The sequence below is a fragment of the Dendronephthya gigantea genome, unplaced genomic scaffold (assembly GCF_004324835.1).
Source record: "Dendronephthya gigantea isolate DGI-Jeju-01 unplaced genomic scaffold, DenGig_1.0 000035F, whole genome shotgun sequence".
NCBI classification, from domain to species: Eukaryota; Metazoa; Cnidaria; class Anthozoa; order Malacalcyonacea; family Nephtheidae; genus Dendronephthya; species Dendronephthya gigantea.
Genome location: NW_021163045.1, coordinates 1,774,780 through 1,791,313, shown reverse-complemented (window position 1 = coordinate 1,791,313; position 16,534 = coordinate 1,774,780). Strand labels below are relative to the sequence as shown.

Sequence of the window (16,534 nt, the reverse complement as noted above, 5' to 3'; positions counted from 1 at the left end):
TTCTTGTCGGACAATTTCTCCGCCCAACGCTTGTTTAGCATTGCCGCTAAATCGTCATTCACCGCAGGAGAAGTAGGTTCCTGTTCGGTAAGTTCTTGAGCAAGGTCTGACAACAACGTATCAGCGTCTCCCAAATTTTTGGGATCGTTAGAGCTTGTATTTGATGCTTTTTCTGCTGGGTCAGCAGTGTCAGCTAAAACTTTAGATAGTAACGCATCCTCATCATCTGAGTCGATGGTTTCCTGGTGCAAAATATGGGCGGCCGTTACCACCAAAAATGTTACACGTGTGAAATGAATGGACATAAACAGAAATCATTCATAACAAACACGAATGATTCAATGTGTTTAGAAATGCTTGAACATATTGTAGTAATATGACTGGACAAAACAAGAAATGACTCGTTCAAAGTTGAAACGATTCACTTCACTGTGTATTAATTCGGCTATTATTGAACTGATTCGTATGGACCAAGTGAAATGACTTGATGTATTTTGCAGTGACGCAACAAGTCGTATAAGAGTGACCCAGTAAGCTGTCAAATAATTCATGCTTTTTTACAGCCATCCGATGTGTTTTAAAATAGCTCAACTAAATTCGACACCATTCAACCAGATGAGACGCGATTCGATCTAATATGCGACAATGTAACTCAATGTGAAACGGCCCAGTTAAAGGCGGCGTCGTTCAGCTAGATGTGAACAGATTCAAAATCATGTGAAATCACTCAAATAAATGTGAAATCACTCAACAAGATGTGAAATGGCTTCACCAAAGGTGGAACGATTCGCGTCCAAGTGAAATGACACGGCATATTTTGATTTGACGTAACTTGTGCGTTCTTGACACGTCTTGTTGTAAGTTGATTCATCATGTTGTGAAGTGAATCAACAAGATGCTTCCATCTTGTTATTTATACTTCCTTGAAAGAAATTTTACGGAAATAAAATCAAAATATGGAAATTTGCCGCATGTTTATTGAAATGAGATATCGTTCAAAGTCCTTTCCGCAACTCACACTTCGACGTTCGCACACCGTTATTTTGTATCGCGACATTTTCCAAGCTTTTTTGCATTTTGTTGGCAAATATTTTTCCCCTGGAAGATCTCAGTATAAAGGTATGTGTTCAAAGATTTATACTCTGTTCTTGAACAATATCTCCTTGTTATTTAGAGTAAATTATTTATAGAAAACGGCCGGGTAAAGGGCAAAGGGCCATGTGTGCGTTTGCGCTTTCAGGAGAAAGAAAGTGCGAATTGTTTATTCGGGAAAATATGGCCGGAAAATATGGCTTAAAAATATAAGTTATACGTTAAAGAATTGTCACTGATTTTTCCATGTAACATTTGAAATAATTGTATTTAGGCTGACAGGGCTAGCCGGGTTAACCATGTGGCAGATGCGGAATATGCCGCGGGCCTCGCGCTTATGGGGGCATCGCGCTTTACTGTGCCGAGCTCGTTTTAACGAAAACACACCCATTTTATATCCTTTGCGCACTTAAGGTACTCGCGCATTTAGGGTCTTCATGACTAACGCATTCAGGGCTCCTACACTCTTTAGTTAACCCAGGAAAATATAGATCCCCGTTAGTATTTAATCTCTTGTTGCGCTGTTATATGATCCTGTTTACACGTGTTGCCGACCTGGTCCTGTATCGGACCATTGTCTCCTGTATCATGTTGCAGCTACAGTGTTACTTCTGATTTACTTCTTTTACACTCAAGAATGCATTAAACAATTCCTAAGACGTAATTACATCCAAAAAAATGAATAACAGATAAAACAAAAAACAATTACCAAATTTGTGTGTCTTTGAATTTAAAAGTTTTCATACCAGGGGATGGGGGCCCCGCGCCAAAAACCTGCCACGGGACTCGCGCGATGTTAATCCGGCCCTGTTTAGGCTCCCTAGCAGATGATAATGAAATAATTTCAACTTTGTGTTACGTTTCAGCTGTTGGTAAAATCCTTAAAGTGTATGCAACAATGGTGGGAATATTACATTCAATATTCATTTAAAATTATGTTAATTGCTTGAATATTCTCAAAATTATACAATTGTACATTATGGTGTCACCAAAATTTTATTTTAAAGATTTTTTTTATTTTTTAGAGTAATAATGTGGACACAGTAAATGCATTAATGCAGGTTGTGCAGATGCTGCATCCTATAATAGGGCTTATCCTCCGTTGCGCTTTTCTGGTGGCTTTCAAATTTTGGTGAGTCAGGAAAAGGAAAGAAAGAAGTTGAAAGTAGTTTCGCATGGCTCATGCAGTACGGAGCAACTGAGATGCTTTGGCAATGGCCGAATATACATACGACCGCTTCAAAGAAGTATTCCTTTGACGGAAACTGTGCGTTTTCATGAAGAAAAAGAAATATGCTTATCATGCGGTGAAAGCGTTTCAGTTAGTGAAATGAGTGAGCATCTACAAGCTTGCGAGGTAAGTTTAGATATTTCAGATAATCCACCGCTCCCATTGTAAATGCTAAGACAAATTACATCGGCCGAAGGAAAATGACAAACATGTTTTTGTTTAACAAACTATTTAACAATTTCGACAGCATTATCATTCTGCAAATGAGCATGAAACTGAAGAGGGAGACGAGAATAGCCGATATGGAATTAACAGTGAAAGGTATCAATTCTTCATAGCATGTTAAAACCTAATAAGACTATAGTTTGCAACTCTATGTGTACGAACTGTTTACAATAAAACATTGGAAATTCAATTAAAGCAATAGTAATGGAACTTCATTTTTAAAAAATCATGCTTTATACGGTATTTGGCTACAGGTGGTACACCATCTCATTTGTTCTTGAATTTATCTTTAGAAACGACGTCGTTCAAGTTACGGATGATGACACGTTAATTTCAAATACAACCTCTTTGCCGCTAAACGAACAGATCGCCCCGACACAATTAGTCTCTAATACTGACGCGAGAGACAGTGACCTGGATTCATTAGCACCAGTTCCTCAACCAAATGAAACGTTGGAAATCGAGGACAGCAATCGCGCTGAACTTGAAAACAGGTATTACCCAAATAGAAAATTTCAATGATACACGGAATCAATATCCACACCGATGCAATCAAAACCAATATATATTTCTTTCATATTTAAACATTTTTAATTCTGTTCTTAGCGTGGAAGTAGATCCTATGGCTCTGCCATACGAAGAACACCTACGAAACGCCATCGACGCAACACTAAAAGCAACGTACGTATTATTGCAAAGCTTGCTTGTAATCATCAATGAACGATATTTTTATGAGCGGAATTTTTTTATAATATTATTGCAGAACTGCAAATGATGACCCTGTCCAAGTTCTGCGAACCTTCTCTTGCCACTTTCTGCGGGGTCGTCCCCTCGATGTTATGGACCCAACGGTGCAACTTGAAGGTGAAACAACAGATGTTTTCGTTACGCGGGAAAACATTTACGAAGATGGCATGGAAAATTTCTTTCAAGGAAGTATAAATAACAAGATGGAAGCATCTTGTTGATTCACTTCACAACATGATGAATCAACTTACAACAAGACGTGTCAAGAACGCACAAGTTACGTCAAATCAAAATATGCCGTGTCATTTCACTTGGACGCGAATCGTTCCACCTTTGGTGAAGCCATTTCACATCTTGTTGAGTGATTTCACATTTATTTGAGTGATTTCACATGATTTTGAATCTGTTCACATCTAGCTGAACGACGCCGCCTTTAACTGGGCCGTTTCACATTGAGTTACATTGTCGCATATTAGATCGAATCGCGTCTCATCTGGTTGAATGGTGTCGAATTTAGTTGAGCTATTTTAAAACACATCGGATGGCTGTAAAAAAGCATGAATTATTTGACAGCTTACTGGGTCACTCTTATACGACTTGTTGCGTCACTGCAAAATACATCAAGTCATTTCACTTGGTCCATACGAATCAGTTCAATAATAGCCGAATTAATACACAGTGAAGTGAATCGTTTCAACTTTGAACGAGTCATTTCTTGTTTTGTCCAGTCATATTACTACAATATGTTCAAGCATTTCTAAACACATTGAATCATTCGTGTTTGTTATGAATGATTTCTGTTTATGTCCATTCATTTCACACGTGTAACATTTTTGGTGGTAACGGCCGCCCATAGCAAAACACTCAGGCTTTTGGTCGCCTTCCGTTTACGACTGCCATGGTCAGAGCCATGTTTTGGCGCCAAATTCGCCACGTTTATATTTTCAACTTGCTCAAGACGGGAATCTATGTTCTGCATATTAACATGCATCATTTTTAAGAAGGCAAGGATCTCGTCATTGGTAGTATTGACCTCGTCACCTGGTGTGTCCTCAAGTAGTCGCTTTGCATATTCGTCAGAGACGTCAACCGCATCGTCGTGCGCTTCGTCTACATGTCCATCTCGCTCAAAATCATTTCCGATGGCGATGTTGCCCTCAGACATGGCAATTATGAAGTTTGTAATTCGTCTACGGTCTTGTGCACCACAAAAGCGTCTTTTGTGGAATAACTGCCGTATCAAAGTGTAGATATACTTATATATCTAATCTTTGCCGTTATTGAACAACCGACGTGAAACAAAAGCTGGCGTACACTGTAATATTTTCTCCCCACGAGTAAAGACCCTGGGTATGAGGTTGGTCCAGATACTTCCTTTGAGATCAAGCGTGTCGCGCTCCAGGGACCGGTATATTGCCAGAGGTCAAATGTGAATCATTTATCAGGGGGGCGTGTATTGGAAATACATGTTGCCTCTACATACCATATATGGTCATATCCTGCTGTTAGATCGAGCATTGAAATGTAAAACGCAGCAGCCTTTTGATCAGAAGAGTTTGTTTCATATATTGCTAGAATACTTGGTTTCAGACGAACGGATTCTGTCTGAGTTTCAACCGCAGTGTAAAGAAGAGTTTCGCCAGAACAACAGCTTCCTGTTGCCGTGAATGACAACCATCTGAAATCGTGTCATATTCCGTGAACATTGAGGATATCGAATTTACTTTCGTGTAGCAATTTAACCCAGACGATTTTATGTAAAAGTAAACAGCGCTTGGTTACTGTCGAAGTATGGCTGCAATATTCTGTGTTTTGGAACAAATCTAAAATGTGAAATTGCTTGTTTAAAGCGCCTGTGTGCTCTAGCAGGGAAGCTTTATATTTCGCCAACTGTTCAACGACAAAGAGCTTTCAAAGACGAAGAACTATCATTTTCTGTACAATCGTCGACTTCAATACAAACATTGGAAAGTGTTCGACAATTGCTACAGCATTCGGAATGTTCAGTATTATTAATTAATTTGCTACAATGGGTGAGTCATTCTTTATTTCGTCTTCCATGTGGGTGAACTCTTTTTGTATGTTTAAAATCCGGTCCCCGCATAGTGTGCATGTTCTTTCGACCAGCGCAATGAGCGCATACCAAAGTTTGTGAAAACAATAGCAGAGGGATTACTCACTCACTCCGTATAGCTTCTCTTTATTGTTTGTGAAACTAAAAAGCTATTTTAAGTTCATTCATCGCTTCATACGGATAAACAGACCCGCTTACGAACGCCACACGACAAGATATAGGAATTATAAAATGCCATCCATAGTCGTCTACAAAAGCAAGAACTGATTTTATCTATATTGTGCAGGATCGTTTCTTATTCGTATGCATATTCGATTACACGTTTATTTTGCTGGTACTTTCTAAGCATATGGGTGCTTGTTTGGAAAAACCCTTTCGAGTTACAAAGTACTTGCCACTAATTTGTATTATCGATGTATGTAATACACATTTTGCGCTATTGTTTCGAAAATTATGACAGCTTGTTGACACGGTTCTATCACAACAATTTAGAATAGATTTTTCTGTGTTGTTTATTTCAATACGTTTTACTGCGTCACCGACTTACAAAAGCTATTGTAGGGAATGGTTTTACAAAATTCTTTATAACCGTTTACTTATAACTGTTCAAAAAATATGCATTGATCCGTTTTGATGAAATTGAAACATCCAGTCAATTTGTGTACCTTATCTGGTACATTTAATTAGAAAGTATATGTTTAGACATGTTACAATTAACAGGATGATTGGATGCTCTGTGTGTTGTAAGAAACAAGTTCTAGTGGCAATGATATTTCAAAATGCACCCTTTATCTTAACCAATTTATAATTAGTCTGTAATTGCCACCAAAACAATTATATAGTGAGTTATTGAATGCCTGAGGCCAAGATTTGTTTGACTGCTGTAAAAGGTATTTCTCCAACTTTACAGTTTTGGTGCTTTCTAACAGAGGTTGCCGAATGTAGGCTAAGTTGTACAAGTGATAGCTGGTTTTATGATCTTGATGAAGAACTTCAGTTTAACATTGTAAAATTTTTCAAAAAACTTTATAAGGTCCTGACAGTTGTTTTTAAAAATTTACTGCAATCAGCCAAGCATTAATGAAACTAATACTGAAATTTATTAATAAGACCAGAAATGTTCTTCATCTACCTCTACACATCAACTAAAATTTGTGTTGTTTTTTATTTTAGATAATTGTTTTATTGATGAAGGTTACTCAGGAGTTTTTACCCAGCATATGGTCTTGTCACCCATTAATGTGGGTGCCCATGAGAAAATACATCCATCTCAGGTTTGTAAAAAGGAGCTGTTTTGTAATGACATTGTCTTGTGTATTTTGAGCGGTTGATGGGCCCATTTGTCTTTAAAATTTATGCTAAGAAGCAGCCATGCAGCTACATATTTGGCCTTGGTTGTACCATTTAAATATTGTGTAAATTTTAGCAGGTGGAACTGAATTCTCTAATACATATAATGCAAACTTTGTTAATAATTTAAATATCCATAGTAACATCAGGAGAATAGATTGCAGGTGGCAGTCTTGATACGTTCTTACCTACAAACTTTATGAGGCCCTTTTTAACATACAAACTTTATGAGGCCCTTTTTTGGTGAAATAATGAGGTTTAGAGAGAAGTTTAACAAATTTACCAAAGACACATGAATCCATTATATTATATATATTTTGGTCTGAATCACTGAAAGTTGATTGATGCAGTATTGGTGATTCTTATCAACCTATATTTTTTTAGAATGATATTAGGGTAAAATTTGAGTACAAGGGTGAGAAAAGGTATGGTAATTGTCCATTGCTGAGTTTGAATATTTGCATCAACCTGGCTTCACAAAATTGCATTGTTTGAACTGTCCAATATTTTTTAGAATTATTCCTGTGTCTCGTCCTGTTCTCTTGGACGATATCAAGAGGAGGATAAGAAATGCCTACGGACATGACCTGACCATGAGTTATATCAACAATGACATCACAATACCGATAAAGAAACAAATGGATTTGGACAATGCTGTTGCCTTGCTGGATTTCAGCCCACAGTTAACCAGCCTGCGGATATATCTTTCTAACGAGGCGGGAGGGAATTTGAGCCTGGTGAAGAACAACAAATCGTTCAAATACAGTCATAGTAATAACAATGGTTTTTGGGGAGAGAGGAATTCCAGAGTAAGTTGGGAATTAAATTTTTGAGAGCAGCCACAGTTAATCTAACGAGCATAAAACATATGCTTGTATTGTTTGCTCATCTTATAGAGTTTGTTCTAAAGTATATGGTTTTGCAGTAACATTAATTTTACTTATTGCTTATAATCTGATGTGTGTTTTCCTTTTTCAATATAGCGAAGATTGCCAAGGTAAGATTTAAACTATATATTTTGATCCACAAGTGAATTACTTCTGTCTAAATACTGTGGAATATATACTATGCTATTGTATTTCTATTTATATAGGTCCAACTCTGACACCCTACCTCCCTCCTCGTACGTAGCTCATGATCCCCTTAATACCCCCATTCTGATATCATCAAATTTTGGTCATCACAGACATTCCTCAAGCATCTCATTAGGCTCCAAGGTCAGGCATTCACCACCCCCTGGTTTTGTGCCTGATCCAGATTTCAGAGAGAACCACCCTTTTGTTTTCACCAAGGTTAGTATAGTGAATGGTAGGCATTGTAAATGGAAACATGGATTTAGTGTTGAAAATGCTAAACAATATTGTTGAAAACGAATGGAAAACCATGAACAATATGAGCAGAACAATAACTGTAAGGCCCTCTCTTCGCTATACGGACGATTTTTGACAGCGATTTTCATCTTTAGGTGTATGCTATTATGTACATTTAATGGTTAAATGGGTTAAATTTAGGTCCAATATTGAAAATAAATACACTGGGTAAAAGATAGGTGTATCATGTTCTGCTCAAAAGATGAATTGAAAGACATTTCTGAATCAATTCAGTCGCATTCTTGAGTAGCAAGTTTGAATATTCAATGTTTATATTCAATGTTTTTAGAGTGAAGGTGAATTCGTTCCTGAAAGAGACGGCGTTGGTGTACAGGTACAGTAAAGATTTAATCGTCAGGACGTTGTTGTTTACCCTGATCAGTAGGGCACCGGAACTCCATTATTAATTGCAATTAATTAATCTTTTATATATATGCTGGATTAACCGTCGTCTATTTCTATATTCCTGTCACGCCGGCTAAAACTAGGTTAAGATGTTTCTCTTACTCAACAAAGCCAGCTTACATTCATACGGAAACAAAACATAACCCGAACAGTGGAAATAGCGAACCGTTTTCCATCAAAATTCAAAATAATGCTTTTATAGTTCCAAATAATAAACGTGGCGATTTTTTTTGTAGGATGGTCGAATATTTGATCCACTAACGGAAGGATTGAATCAGGTATAATTGGCAACACTCGTGTTTATCTTGTTGCTGATATAACTACAGTAGAATAATGTCATCCAGTCACTAGTCAAACACTAGATAGACAGATCTTTTTATTATGTGTCGTTTTATCTTTTCAGGGTCACATTTTATCCAGTCCAAGTTTAGGAGGCTCGTTAAACGAGTCCAATTCTTCCTTGCAATCATTTGGAAGGTAAGGAATGAGGATTACAATCGTAATTCTTTATATTTAGTCAGATTCATGCAACAGTTTGGTAAACAGCAAATTCCGAATGGAACATCTTGAAAATGGAATGATTAAAAATAGATTTCAACTGTTTTGAGTAATATTTTCATTCTTAAGATGTCTTGCCTATTCAGAATTTTATTTTATTGGTGAAATTATTAGTGATATCCTGCGTTAATGCATCACTGCATGTACTATCGTGTTGAACATCTTTCCATATTTCCGGTACAACAAATGTTCACGTTACTAATCTCCTTCTAGTTATGGAGACGTCTGCAAACCATTCAAAAGATCGCGACAGGGATACGATCAACCGTTTGCGAGCTTCTCCGATGAGATAGATTTCCTCACAGGTATATTTACTTTAACAATTTTACCACAACAAATGATCAGGAGTCTCTTTGGCAACGTAATGTATTCCATTGCAAAGCATTGGACTAGCAAACCAAAGGTCGCGGGTTCGATTCCCACTGTGGTGAAGCTGATTTTTCAGCTTGCCCGGTTGGTGACTCAGAGTAGCATCATCACAATGTTCATTTGATATATACACCTGAGTCTTTGCACTATCAGTATTCCAATTTGTTTTGATTTTTGTTTTCTATTGGCCCATTTTTATCACGTGTTTTGCCCCCATATAAAACATGAATTCTCCCGTCGAGAAGTGTTATACAGTTTAGGCAGTTGTTATACCATATTTAATGTCAAGTAATTAGAAGTCGTAATTGAAATTTTTTTGTCATTTCTGATACAGATTCGTTGGGTTCAAACGATAGCAAGGCTGGAACTTTTCCAAGAAGACATCACACGATTGCTTGGTCCAAATCAGGTTTTGCGGACGGTATGTTACTGACGTTTATTAATCGTTCAATTTCCAGTGCCTTCATACCTGTAAGTACCCATTGGTTGTCAAAATGATGTCATTCATTCCCCATAAACGGAAGGACAAACGTCACTTCCGGACTGCAAAAGGCATATATATAACGTCCCCGTGACTAGCCGGGACTCAAACACTAATCGTCAACTACTCTTGCTGATCTACTGTCTTTTGTTTAGGTTATCAAACATTCCCTCGTATTCGAAAGCCTCTTCCATTTTCCTCTGGCGCTATGGCGTCTGGTATCACCAGTGCAAGTAGCAGCAGCAGTGGTCTCGTACCAGATATTGAAGATAGACCTGGCGCTCAATGTAAGTACCTTAAATTTGGATGAGATCGACCGCTTTGAGAACCGTAAATGTGCATTATGTATATATATTTATTTATATATCAATAATGTGTGTGTATGATATAAAAGCATTGGGGTGATTCTTAGCGTTTTTAGTGCAAAGTTTGAGAAACTTTGCAGTATTGTGATGAGTGGCGAAAATTCAGACGAGTCAGTAAGTCAAACAGTCAGTTTTCCCTCAGTGCGTCCGTCAGTCGTCAGTCAGTCATACGGGGGGTAGGTTGATTTATGCGTATAGTAACTTTTTGTATATGATCTGTAATTTAAGGTTTTTAAATCAGTTTGACTTGCTTTATTTATTAATGCAGTATATCCCTTTTGCAAAGTTCACCAAAATATTGAGGAATTTTGGCGGTTACTGTAAATTTTGAAGCATTGCTTTTCCGCGGTTTGGGTTTTGTTTTAAATGGATTTGCGCTGTATTACCCCCCGGAACATCCGATTCTTTCTTAGACGTCGCAACTGCGCATGTGCAGTCGAGACTTGAACATGATTCACGATGTAAAGAAACGAGGAGCGACGAGCATTGCTTCAAAACATTCCGGGCGTAAAAATCGAACAATTCTTTGAGAATGTACGCACTTTATCAACTTTTGTTATGAATTACGAGCATTCAATTCAACACAAATATAATTTGGAAGGTTTATTCCATAAATAGAGCTGGGAGGTTAGGAAGAAACGACGTTGTGTTGTTTATGTATTGATAGACTCTTACACGAATGTATATTATGTCGATAGCAAGTCGATACCTGATATTCTGCATACAGTACATAAATGATGCTATACAAAATTGTGCAGTAATTGGACATTCGTGCAGTAATCAAATCATTTTGGCGGTATACAGTATTGATTATAAGTATATTGTTTTGTATCGATTTACGCGTCGAAGTATCCACATCATAGACATAATATGCACCGCGGTTTATTTACATTGTTTACAACGCAACTATTTTGGCTATTCTTATGAAGTGACGGATAAATTGTTGCCATCATATAAATGTAGTGAATGTAGTCACAGTTGTTTGACGAAGAAAAGAGACTACACTGAGAAAATCGCGCCCGGTTAGGCCGGTTTACATGGGCAACTAAAATTAGCTATAATTTAATAGTGACAGTATCCGCGGCTAACGTAATTTGAGTACTTTGAGTAATTTCCTTTTGATTAATGTTTAACCTAGTTCATTGCTGCCGCAGCGAGCGAGCCTGAAGCGAGCGAGCAAGGCAGCAGATCCTAATTTAGAAATGGGGGCGCAAATCAAAATTTGTCTTTGGCGCATTGCATGACGGTACCAGTGGCAGGGATGGAGGAACATATTTCATTTTGGGGGTGGCTGAATTTAAGTTCCGGCCATAGTTGACACGCTGCGAGCATATGTTATGTAGCGTGAGAGAGAAATAATTTACATTCACCTGAACACAATGTAGGATATTTCTTTTGTATTTTAGCAGGCGAACAGCAATTTGACGATCTTATTGTTACACGTTTGTGAGATTCTTTCATGTATTTTGGGGAGGGCTACGATTTTTACCTTGCGCGGTGCGGTGCGTGATACAGCAATTTGACGACCTTATTGTTACACGTTTGTGAAATTCTTTCATGTATTTTGGGGAGGGCTACGATTTTCACCTTGCGCGGTGCGGTGCGTGATACCACGTGTATGGTATGTTAATTTATATTGTGAATAAAGGTGAAACGTGCTTTGGAACATTGTATTAGCGTATTAGGGCGCCAGTAGATTTTCAATATAAACGAAACATAATACTCTTGTCACCTGCGGTGAAAATTTTTGACGCATTGCATGTTGGAGTTCGGTGTCAGGTTATACCATTCCACGTGTTGGCTGCATAAACTTTGGCGAATTTTTTTCGAAGAAGGAAAACTATTTCGGTGAGTTTTTTGTAATTAAGTTCATATTTATTCAATGTTTTATTCATATCTAACTGTTCTTTTATATTTCATAGGTTGATATTTTAGACAGAAGATGAAATTTACGTAATTCTACGTTTTGGCTACATATTATAGTACTGCGAAGTATTAGAGGTATAAGGTATTTTGGTGAGTTTTTTTACTGTCGAGTTCCTATTTATTCGATATTTTATTCATATTGTTAAACGATATACTTCACTATAGGCTTTTAGCCTTTTATGCCGAATTATGACTTAAATACTGGGGTAGTGCATTTATTTGAGCGATCATTGAATGTATCATTAAAAATTGCGTCTGTTTTGTTTGTTTAGCGCGCGGCGTTTATTAACTGTTCATTTTTATTTTCCAGGTTGATATTTTGGTCCGAAGGCGAGGCTTCAACTCTTGTTATATAATCGAGTCTTTGTTCTCAGTTGCACCAGTAATTGAATGCATTGATTTTTGCATTTTTGTCAGTCATCTGTCATCAGTTGCTGACTCTTCTGTTTTGGTGCTGTATTTGCGCCTCATTTTTGTGTCTTGTTAAGACACTCACTAGATCATCAAAAGTTTATTTCATGTGTGTTTTTGTATCTCATTGGATTCGTCGTATCCGTCACAGCAAAAGATGATTGACACGGAAGAATTGCGCTTAACAGAAACGACATTTTCATAACGTTTTAATAACTATATCGAGCGATTTAAAAACATAATTGACAAATTTAAGTTCTGTTGGGGGCTCCGTTGCATAAAAAACAAATTATTGATAGGTTTCGTAGAACATTTCTGTTCTGGAACAATATTGTTTCTGTCATTTTCCTTAAATAATGATAATAAGCTGAGGCTAAGCACTTTGTACTATATTTTATATTTTCAATCTCTTCTTGAACATAAAAAATTTACGGTGGTTGTGATTTCTGTTCTTCTAAAAGTTTAATGTTTTCATTGCATGACGACTACGGCTTACTCACAGGCAGCACTCCCTACCCTATGGGTACCCTAGTTATATTTTTACTAGCATCAGTCAAAATGTTTATGTTGGGACAAACGTCTGGTTGCTTAGGTATTAACAGGGCATGAAAACTTTGCACTATCCTTGGATCCCTAGTTTTATATCAGCATAGTTTTAAGCATCATCCAAATGTAGTCCCGTTATCGTCAGTGCATTGTATGAATGCGAGGTATGAATGCGAAGAAAACCAGAGAGAAATTGGGGTTTAAATGGTGCCTGGGATTTTTATCATTAAACAACTATATTGAAAAATTATTTGTATATTTTCCTGTAGTATACATAAATAAGGTGATTATGTAGATAATATACGAAACCATTCTTCTGTACTTAGATCAAAATGTGCCAAAACATTGGAAGTTGGGTAAACTCCTTGGAACGGGTGCGTTTGGTCAGGTTTTTCTGTGTCATGATACGGAGAATGGGCGAGAGTTGGCTGTGAAACAGATCGAGACAGGAATAACAACCTCAGCGCAACAAAAGGTTGATTGCTTTATTTTGCTTTTTATTTTATCATTGTTTAACCTGTCATTTTACAACCTCATGCAAAGTGAATGCATGCACCCCCCTGCAGTGGAGATTTTTGTGGAGGCGGAATTGTGGGGAGGCGGAGCCACTACTGACTAGGTTACTATCCACTTGAACTGACTACAAAAATCGACCAACCAGAAGCCATATTCTCAACAAGTTTGAATTATCATTTCTGTCATTTTGTTCATTTAGGAAATAAATTCTCTTGAAGTGGATATCGAGCTGCTGAAGAGCATTCATCACGAGGCCATAGTCTCTTACTTCGGAACTCAGCAGAGCGATACGAGAATATGGATATTTATGGAGTACATGCCGGGGGTAAGAGGGGACTGTAGGTGATAATGAAGTTGATAGTATGCAACCCCAGTTATCAACAAAGACTCACGACGGTACCTTGTGATTTTAGGGTTCAATCTATGATCATATTAAGACACACGGCCCGCTATCAGAGAGCCTTACCTGTCGGTATGCAAGACAAATCTTGGAAGGTGTTTCATATCTTCATTCATACACGATCATACATCGTGATATTAAAGGTAAATACCATAAGACTTCCTAATTCGTGTGCCTGACCAAAGTATAGATTTCGTTTGAATATAATTTCCAAAGTGTTTTGTTTTGACGTTGGACTACATATGTATATGCAAACTCTGTTTCAGGAGCGAATATTTTGAGAGATACGAATGGAAATGTAAAACTAGCTGACTTTGGGGCCTCGAAACGACTACAGGTAAGGAATGAAAACCACGATATTTTACTGTAGAATACTACCTACACTGCCAGGACTGAACCATGTTTGAGATATCTTTATCAGGTATAGTTCAGACACAAACCACGACAGTCTATAACAATGTTTCAACGATTTTTCTACCTTGTAGACGATAAGCAGTATGACCGGCTTCAAATCTGTTCATGGAACACCTTACTGGATGGCGCCAGAAGTGATCAATGGAGCAGGTTATGGCAGAAAGGCGGATGTATGGTAAGTAATATAGATGGGTCACACAGTGAATAATCAGTTAAGGACAAATTGGTTAGAATTTTCCTCAATGGAGCAACACAAATATTGCAATCTTGTATATAGAAGAGTCACAATTATTTTTTCAGTTAGATAACTACTGGTCATTTCTTTTTCCTTATGAAACAAACAAGAACTAAACATCAAAATACTATATCTCTAGGAGTATAGGGTGCACTGTGGTGGAAATGTTGACTGGAAAACCACCATGGGCTGAGTTCGAACCAATGGCAGCACTTTTCAAGATCGCCACTCAGGAAACAGAACCAGACTTAATGGAAGAAACGTCGAGCGGTGCTCGAGACTTTATTAGAAGGACCCTTATAAAGTAAGTTTTTCAGATTCCAGGTGATCTAGCGCTCAGGGGCGGGTTGTCGAAATAGAAATGCATTCTGCAGTATCTAATCGATTATATCTTTTGTTATTATTCTTTATAAAACTAGTCGAAATTTTGTGATTATGTTTAGGTACATAAGAATTTTATTTTTGGCATGAGGTTGAAACTGTAATATTTCAAAAGTAATTTTGTATGAAAACTATGTAGTCCCAGTCTTTTCCTGTCAACCATTTCGTAGATGCGTGCCATGGCTATGTTGTGTTTCAAAATCGCCGTAGTTAGCGCCGTATAAATACGTACTTGTACATCATACTTAAACGATTATTCCATGAAAGATTATTTCATTTCTAGGGATCCTAATTCAAGACCCAGAGCTGTAGATCTGCTCTCACACACATTTATCCAAGATTATCCACCCACGTGATATTTCCTGGAAATTTAGCAAAGCTAAATAATTTGGCACGATAAGTATATATATGCATTGTGTCTATAAACTCTGATGCTACAGTCTGATCATTATTGTCTGCCTTTAGCTATTATTGAACAAGTTCTCTTGATTGGATTCTGTTAAGATTCCTAGATTACGATAAAAATTCCTAGAACTGTTTGGAATTAAGTTTGGTCAAGAGCTTTAACAAAGCTAAGGTCAGGATTTCAATTTAATATCCTGGGCAAACGATCACTGTAGCACCATCTTGTTTGTTACACGACAAAAAAATATGTACATATGAATATTTTGATATTTTTGTAAATAGAAATTCCCTGATAGGTCTTGTACATAACGCATAATGATTCAGTTAAGATAATCGTAAATTATTTTGATTCATTCAACGAATTTATCCAAGCAAATGTGCTTTGTCTGGTTAGGTAGGTAACTCAAAGTTTTTCCATAACCAGGAAAATAAGTACTCTTAAAAACAAGACCGAGACATAAAACCAAGTTTTTAAGTGTGTTTTTCAGAATTCAGAAGAACGTAAATTATTAGTTTTCTACTATGAAATATTCCTATGCTAATTGTAGCATAAACTGCTTGGGTAAAATCTTTCGTTAAACGAACTTACAATAATACTAAAGCTTCACGTACATCATAAGACGTTTGCTTTCACTAAAAACAATGTAAATGCCGCATTACGACACAAAGTTTCCTCTTTTCATTTGTTTTTCTTGGGAAATGTGCGTCGTAATGACGAGAATCATTGCTTTGTGAATTCATGATTGAAAGAGAAAATAGAAAATGATTGTAGAAGAAATAGTTTTGTACCGAATTAAAATAATAAAATCTCTCGAGATTTGGTGTTTTCTCTAACGTAGATTAACGTTTACTATACACACAACTCAGACATAAAAAATAATTAAAATTTTGAGGCTAAATATGGTCTGAATCCAAGAACTTAGCTTCATCCAAGAACTCTTCTTGAGAAAAATATATTGAGTTCACTCCACATATAAATTTATATATAGAGCTCACCGACTCACGCTCGCTCGCCGCGAAACTTACAGACCAC

The 16,534-nt window shown here is 37.1% G+C and overlaps 2 protein-coding genes and 1 long non-coding RNA gene across 3 annotated transcripts; all 3 read left to right on the top strand.

The window, feature by feature from the left end:
• The first annotated feature begins 263 nt into the window (after positions 1–263).
• On the top strand, positions 264–2,184 carry LOC114525735. Its single transcript, XR_003687245.1, has 3 exons — positions 264–1,119; positions 1,959–1,993; positions 2,118–2,184. It is a non-coding gene; the product is annotated as an uncharacterized LOC114525735 (long non-coding RNA).
• Positions 2,185–2,267: 83 nt separating this feature from the next.
• On the top strand, positions 2,268–3,516 carry LOC114525613. The gene is made up of 5 exons (XM_028547002.1): positions 2,268–2,449; positions 2,571–2,644; positions 2,842–3,042; positions 3,155–3,229; positions 3,312–3,516. The coding sequence occupies exons 1-5, from the start codon at positions 2,423–2,425 to the stop codon at positions 3,514–3,516; spliced, it is 582 nt and encodes a 193-aa protein (XP_028402803.1). The 5' UTR covers positions 2,268–2,422.
• A 1,299-nt stretch (positions 3,517–4,815) lies between these two features.
• On the top strand, positions 4,816–16,316 carry LOC114525673 (mitogen-activated protein kinase kinase kinase 2-like). The gene is made up of 19 exons (XM_028547078.1): positions 4,816–5,328; positions 6,543–6,643; positions 7,104–7,144; positions 7,234–7,528; positions 7,703–7,716; positions 7,813–8,011; positions 8,379–8,423; positions 8,731–8,772; positions 8,898–8,971; positions 9,266–9,357; positions 9,756–9,842; positions 10,058–10,189; positions 13,477–13,625; positions 13,866–13,991; positions 14,080–14,209; positions 14,333–14,403; positions 14,552–14,655; positions 14,855–15,019; positions 15,380–16,316. The coding sequence occupies exons 1-19, from the start codon at positions 5,325–5,327 to the stop codon at positions 15,450–15,452; spliced, it is 1,944 nt and encodes a 647-aa protein (XP_028402879.1). The 5' UTR covers positions 4,816–5,324; the 3' UTR covers positions 15,453–16,316.
• Positions 16,317–16,534: the final 218 nt, after the last annotated feature.

Excerpts from the sequence above, each read along its gene's own strand:
- LOC114525673 (XM_028547078.1), top strand. Across the intron at positions 9,843-10,057 it reads CAAATCAGGTTTTGCGGACG|GTTATCAAACATTCCCTCGT; the intron begins GTATGTTACTGA and ends TCTTTTGTTTAG. Across the intron at positions 14,404-14,551 it reads GGGCCTCGAAACGACTACAG|ACGATAAGCAGTATGACCGG; the intron begins GTAAGGAATGAA and ends TCTACCTTGTAG.
- LOC114525613 (XM_028547002.1), top strand. The coding sequence starts at position 2,423 with ATGAGTGAGCATCTACAAGCTTGCGAG. Across the intron at positions 2,645-2,841 it reads TATGGAATTAACAGTGAAAG|AAACGACGTCGTTCAAGTTA; the intron begins GTATCAATTCTT and ends ATTTATCTTTAG. Across the intron at positions 3,230-3,311 it reads GACGCAACACTAAAAGCAAC|AACTGCAAATGATGACCCTG; the intron begins GTACGTATTATT and ends ATATTATTGCAG.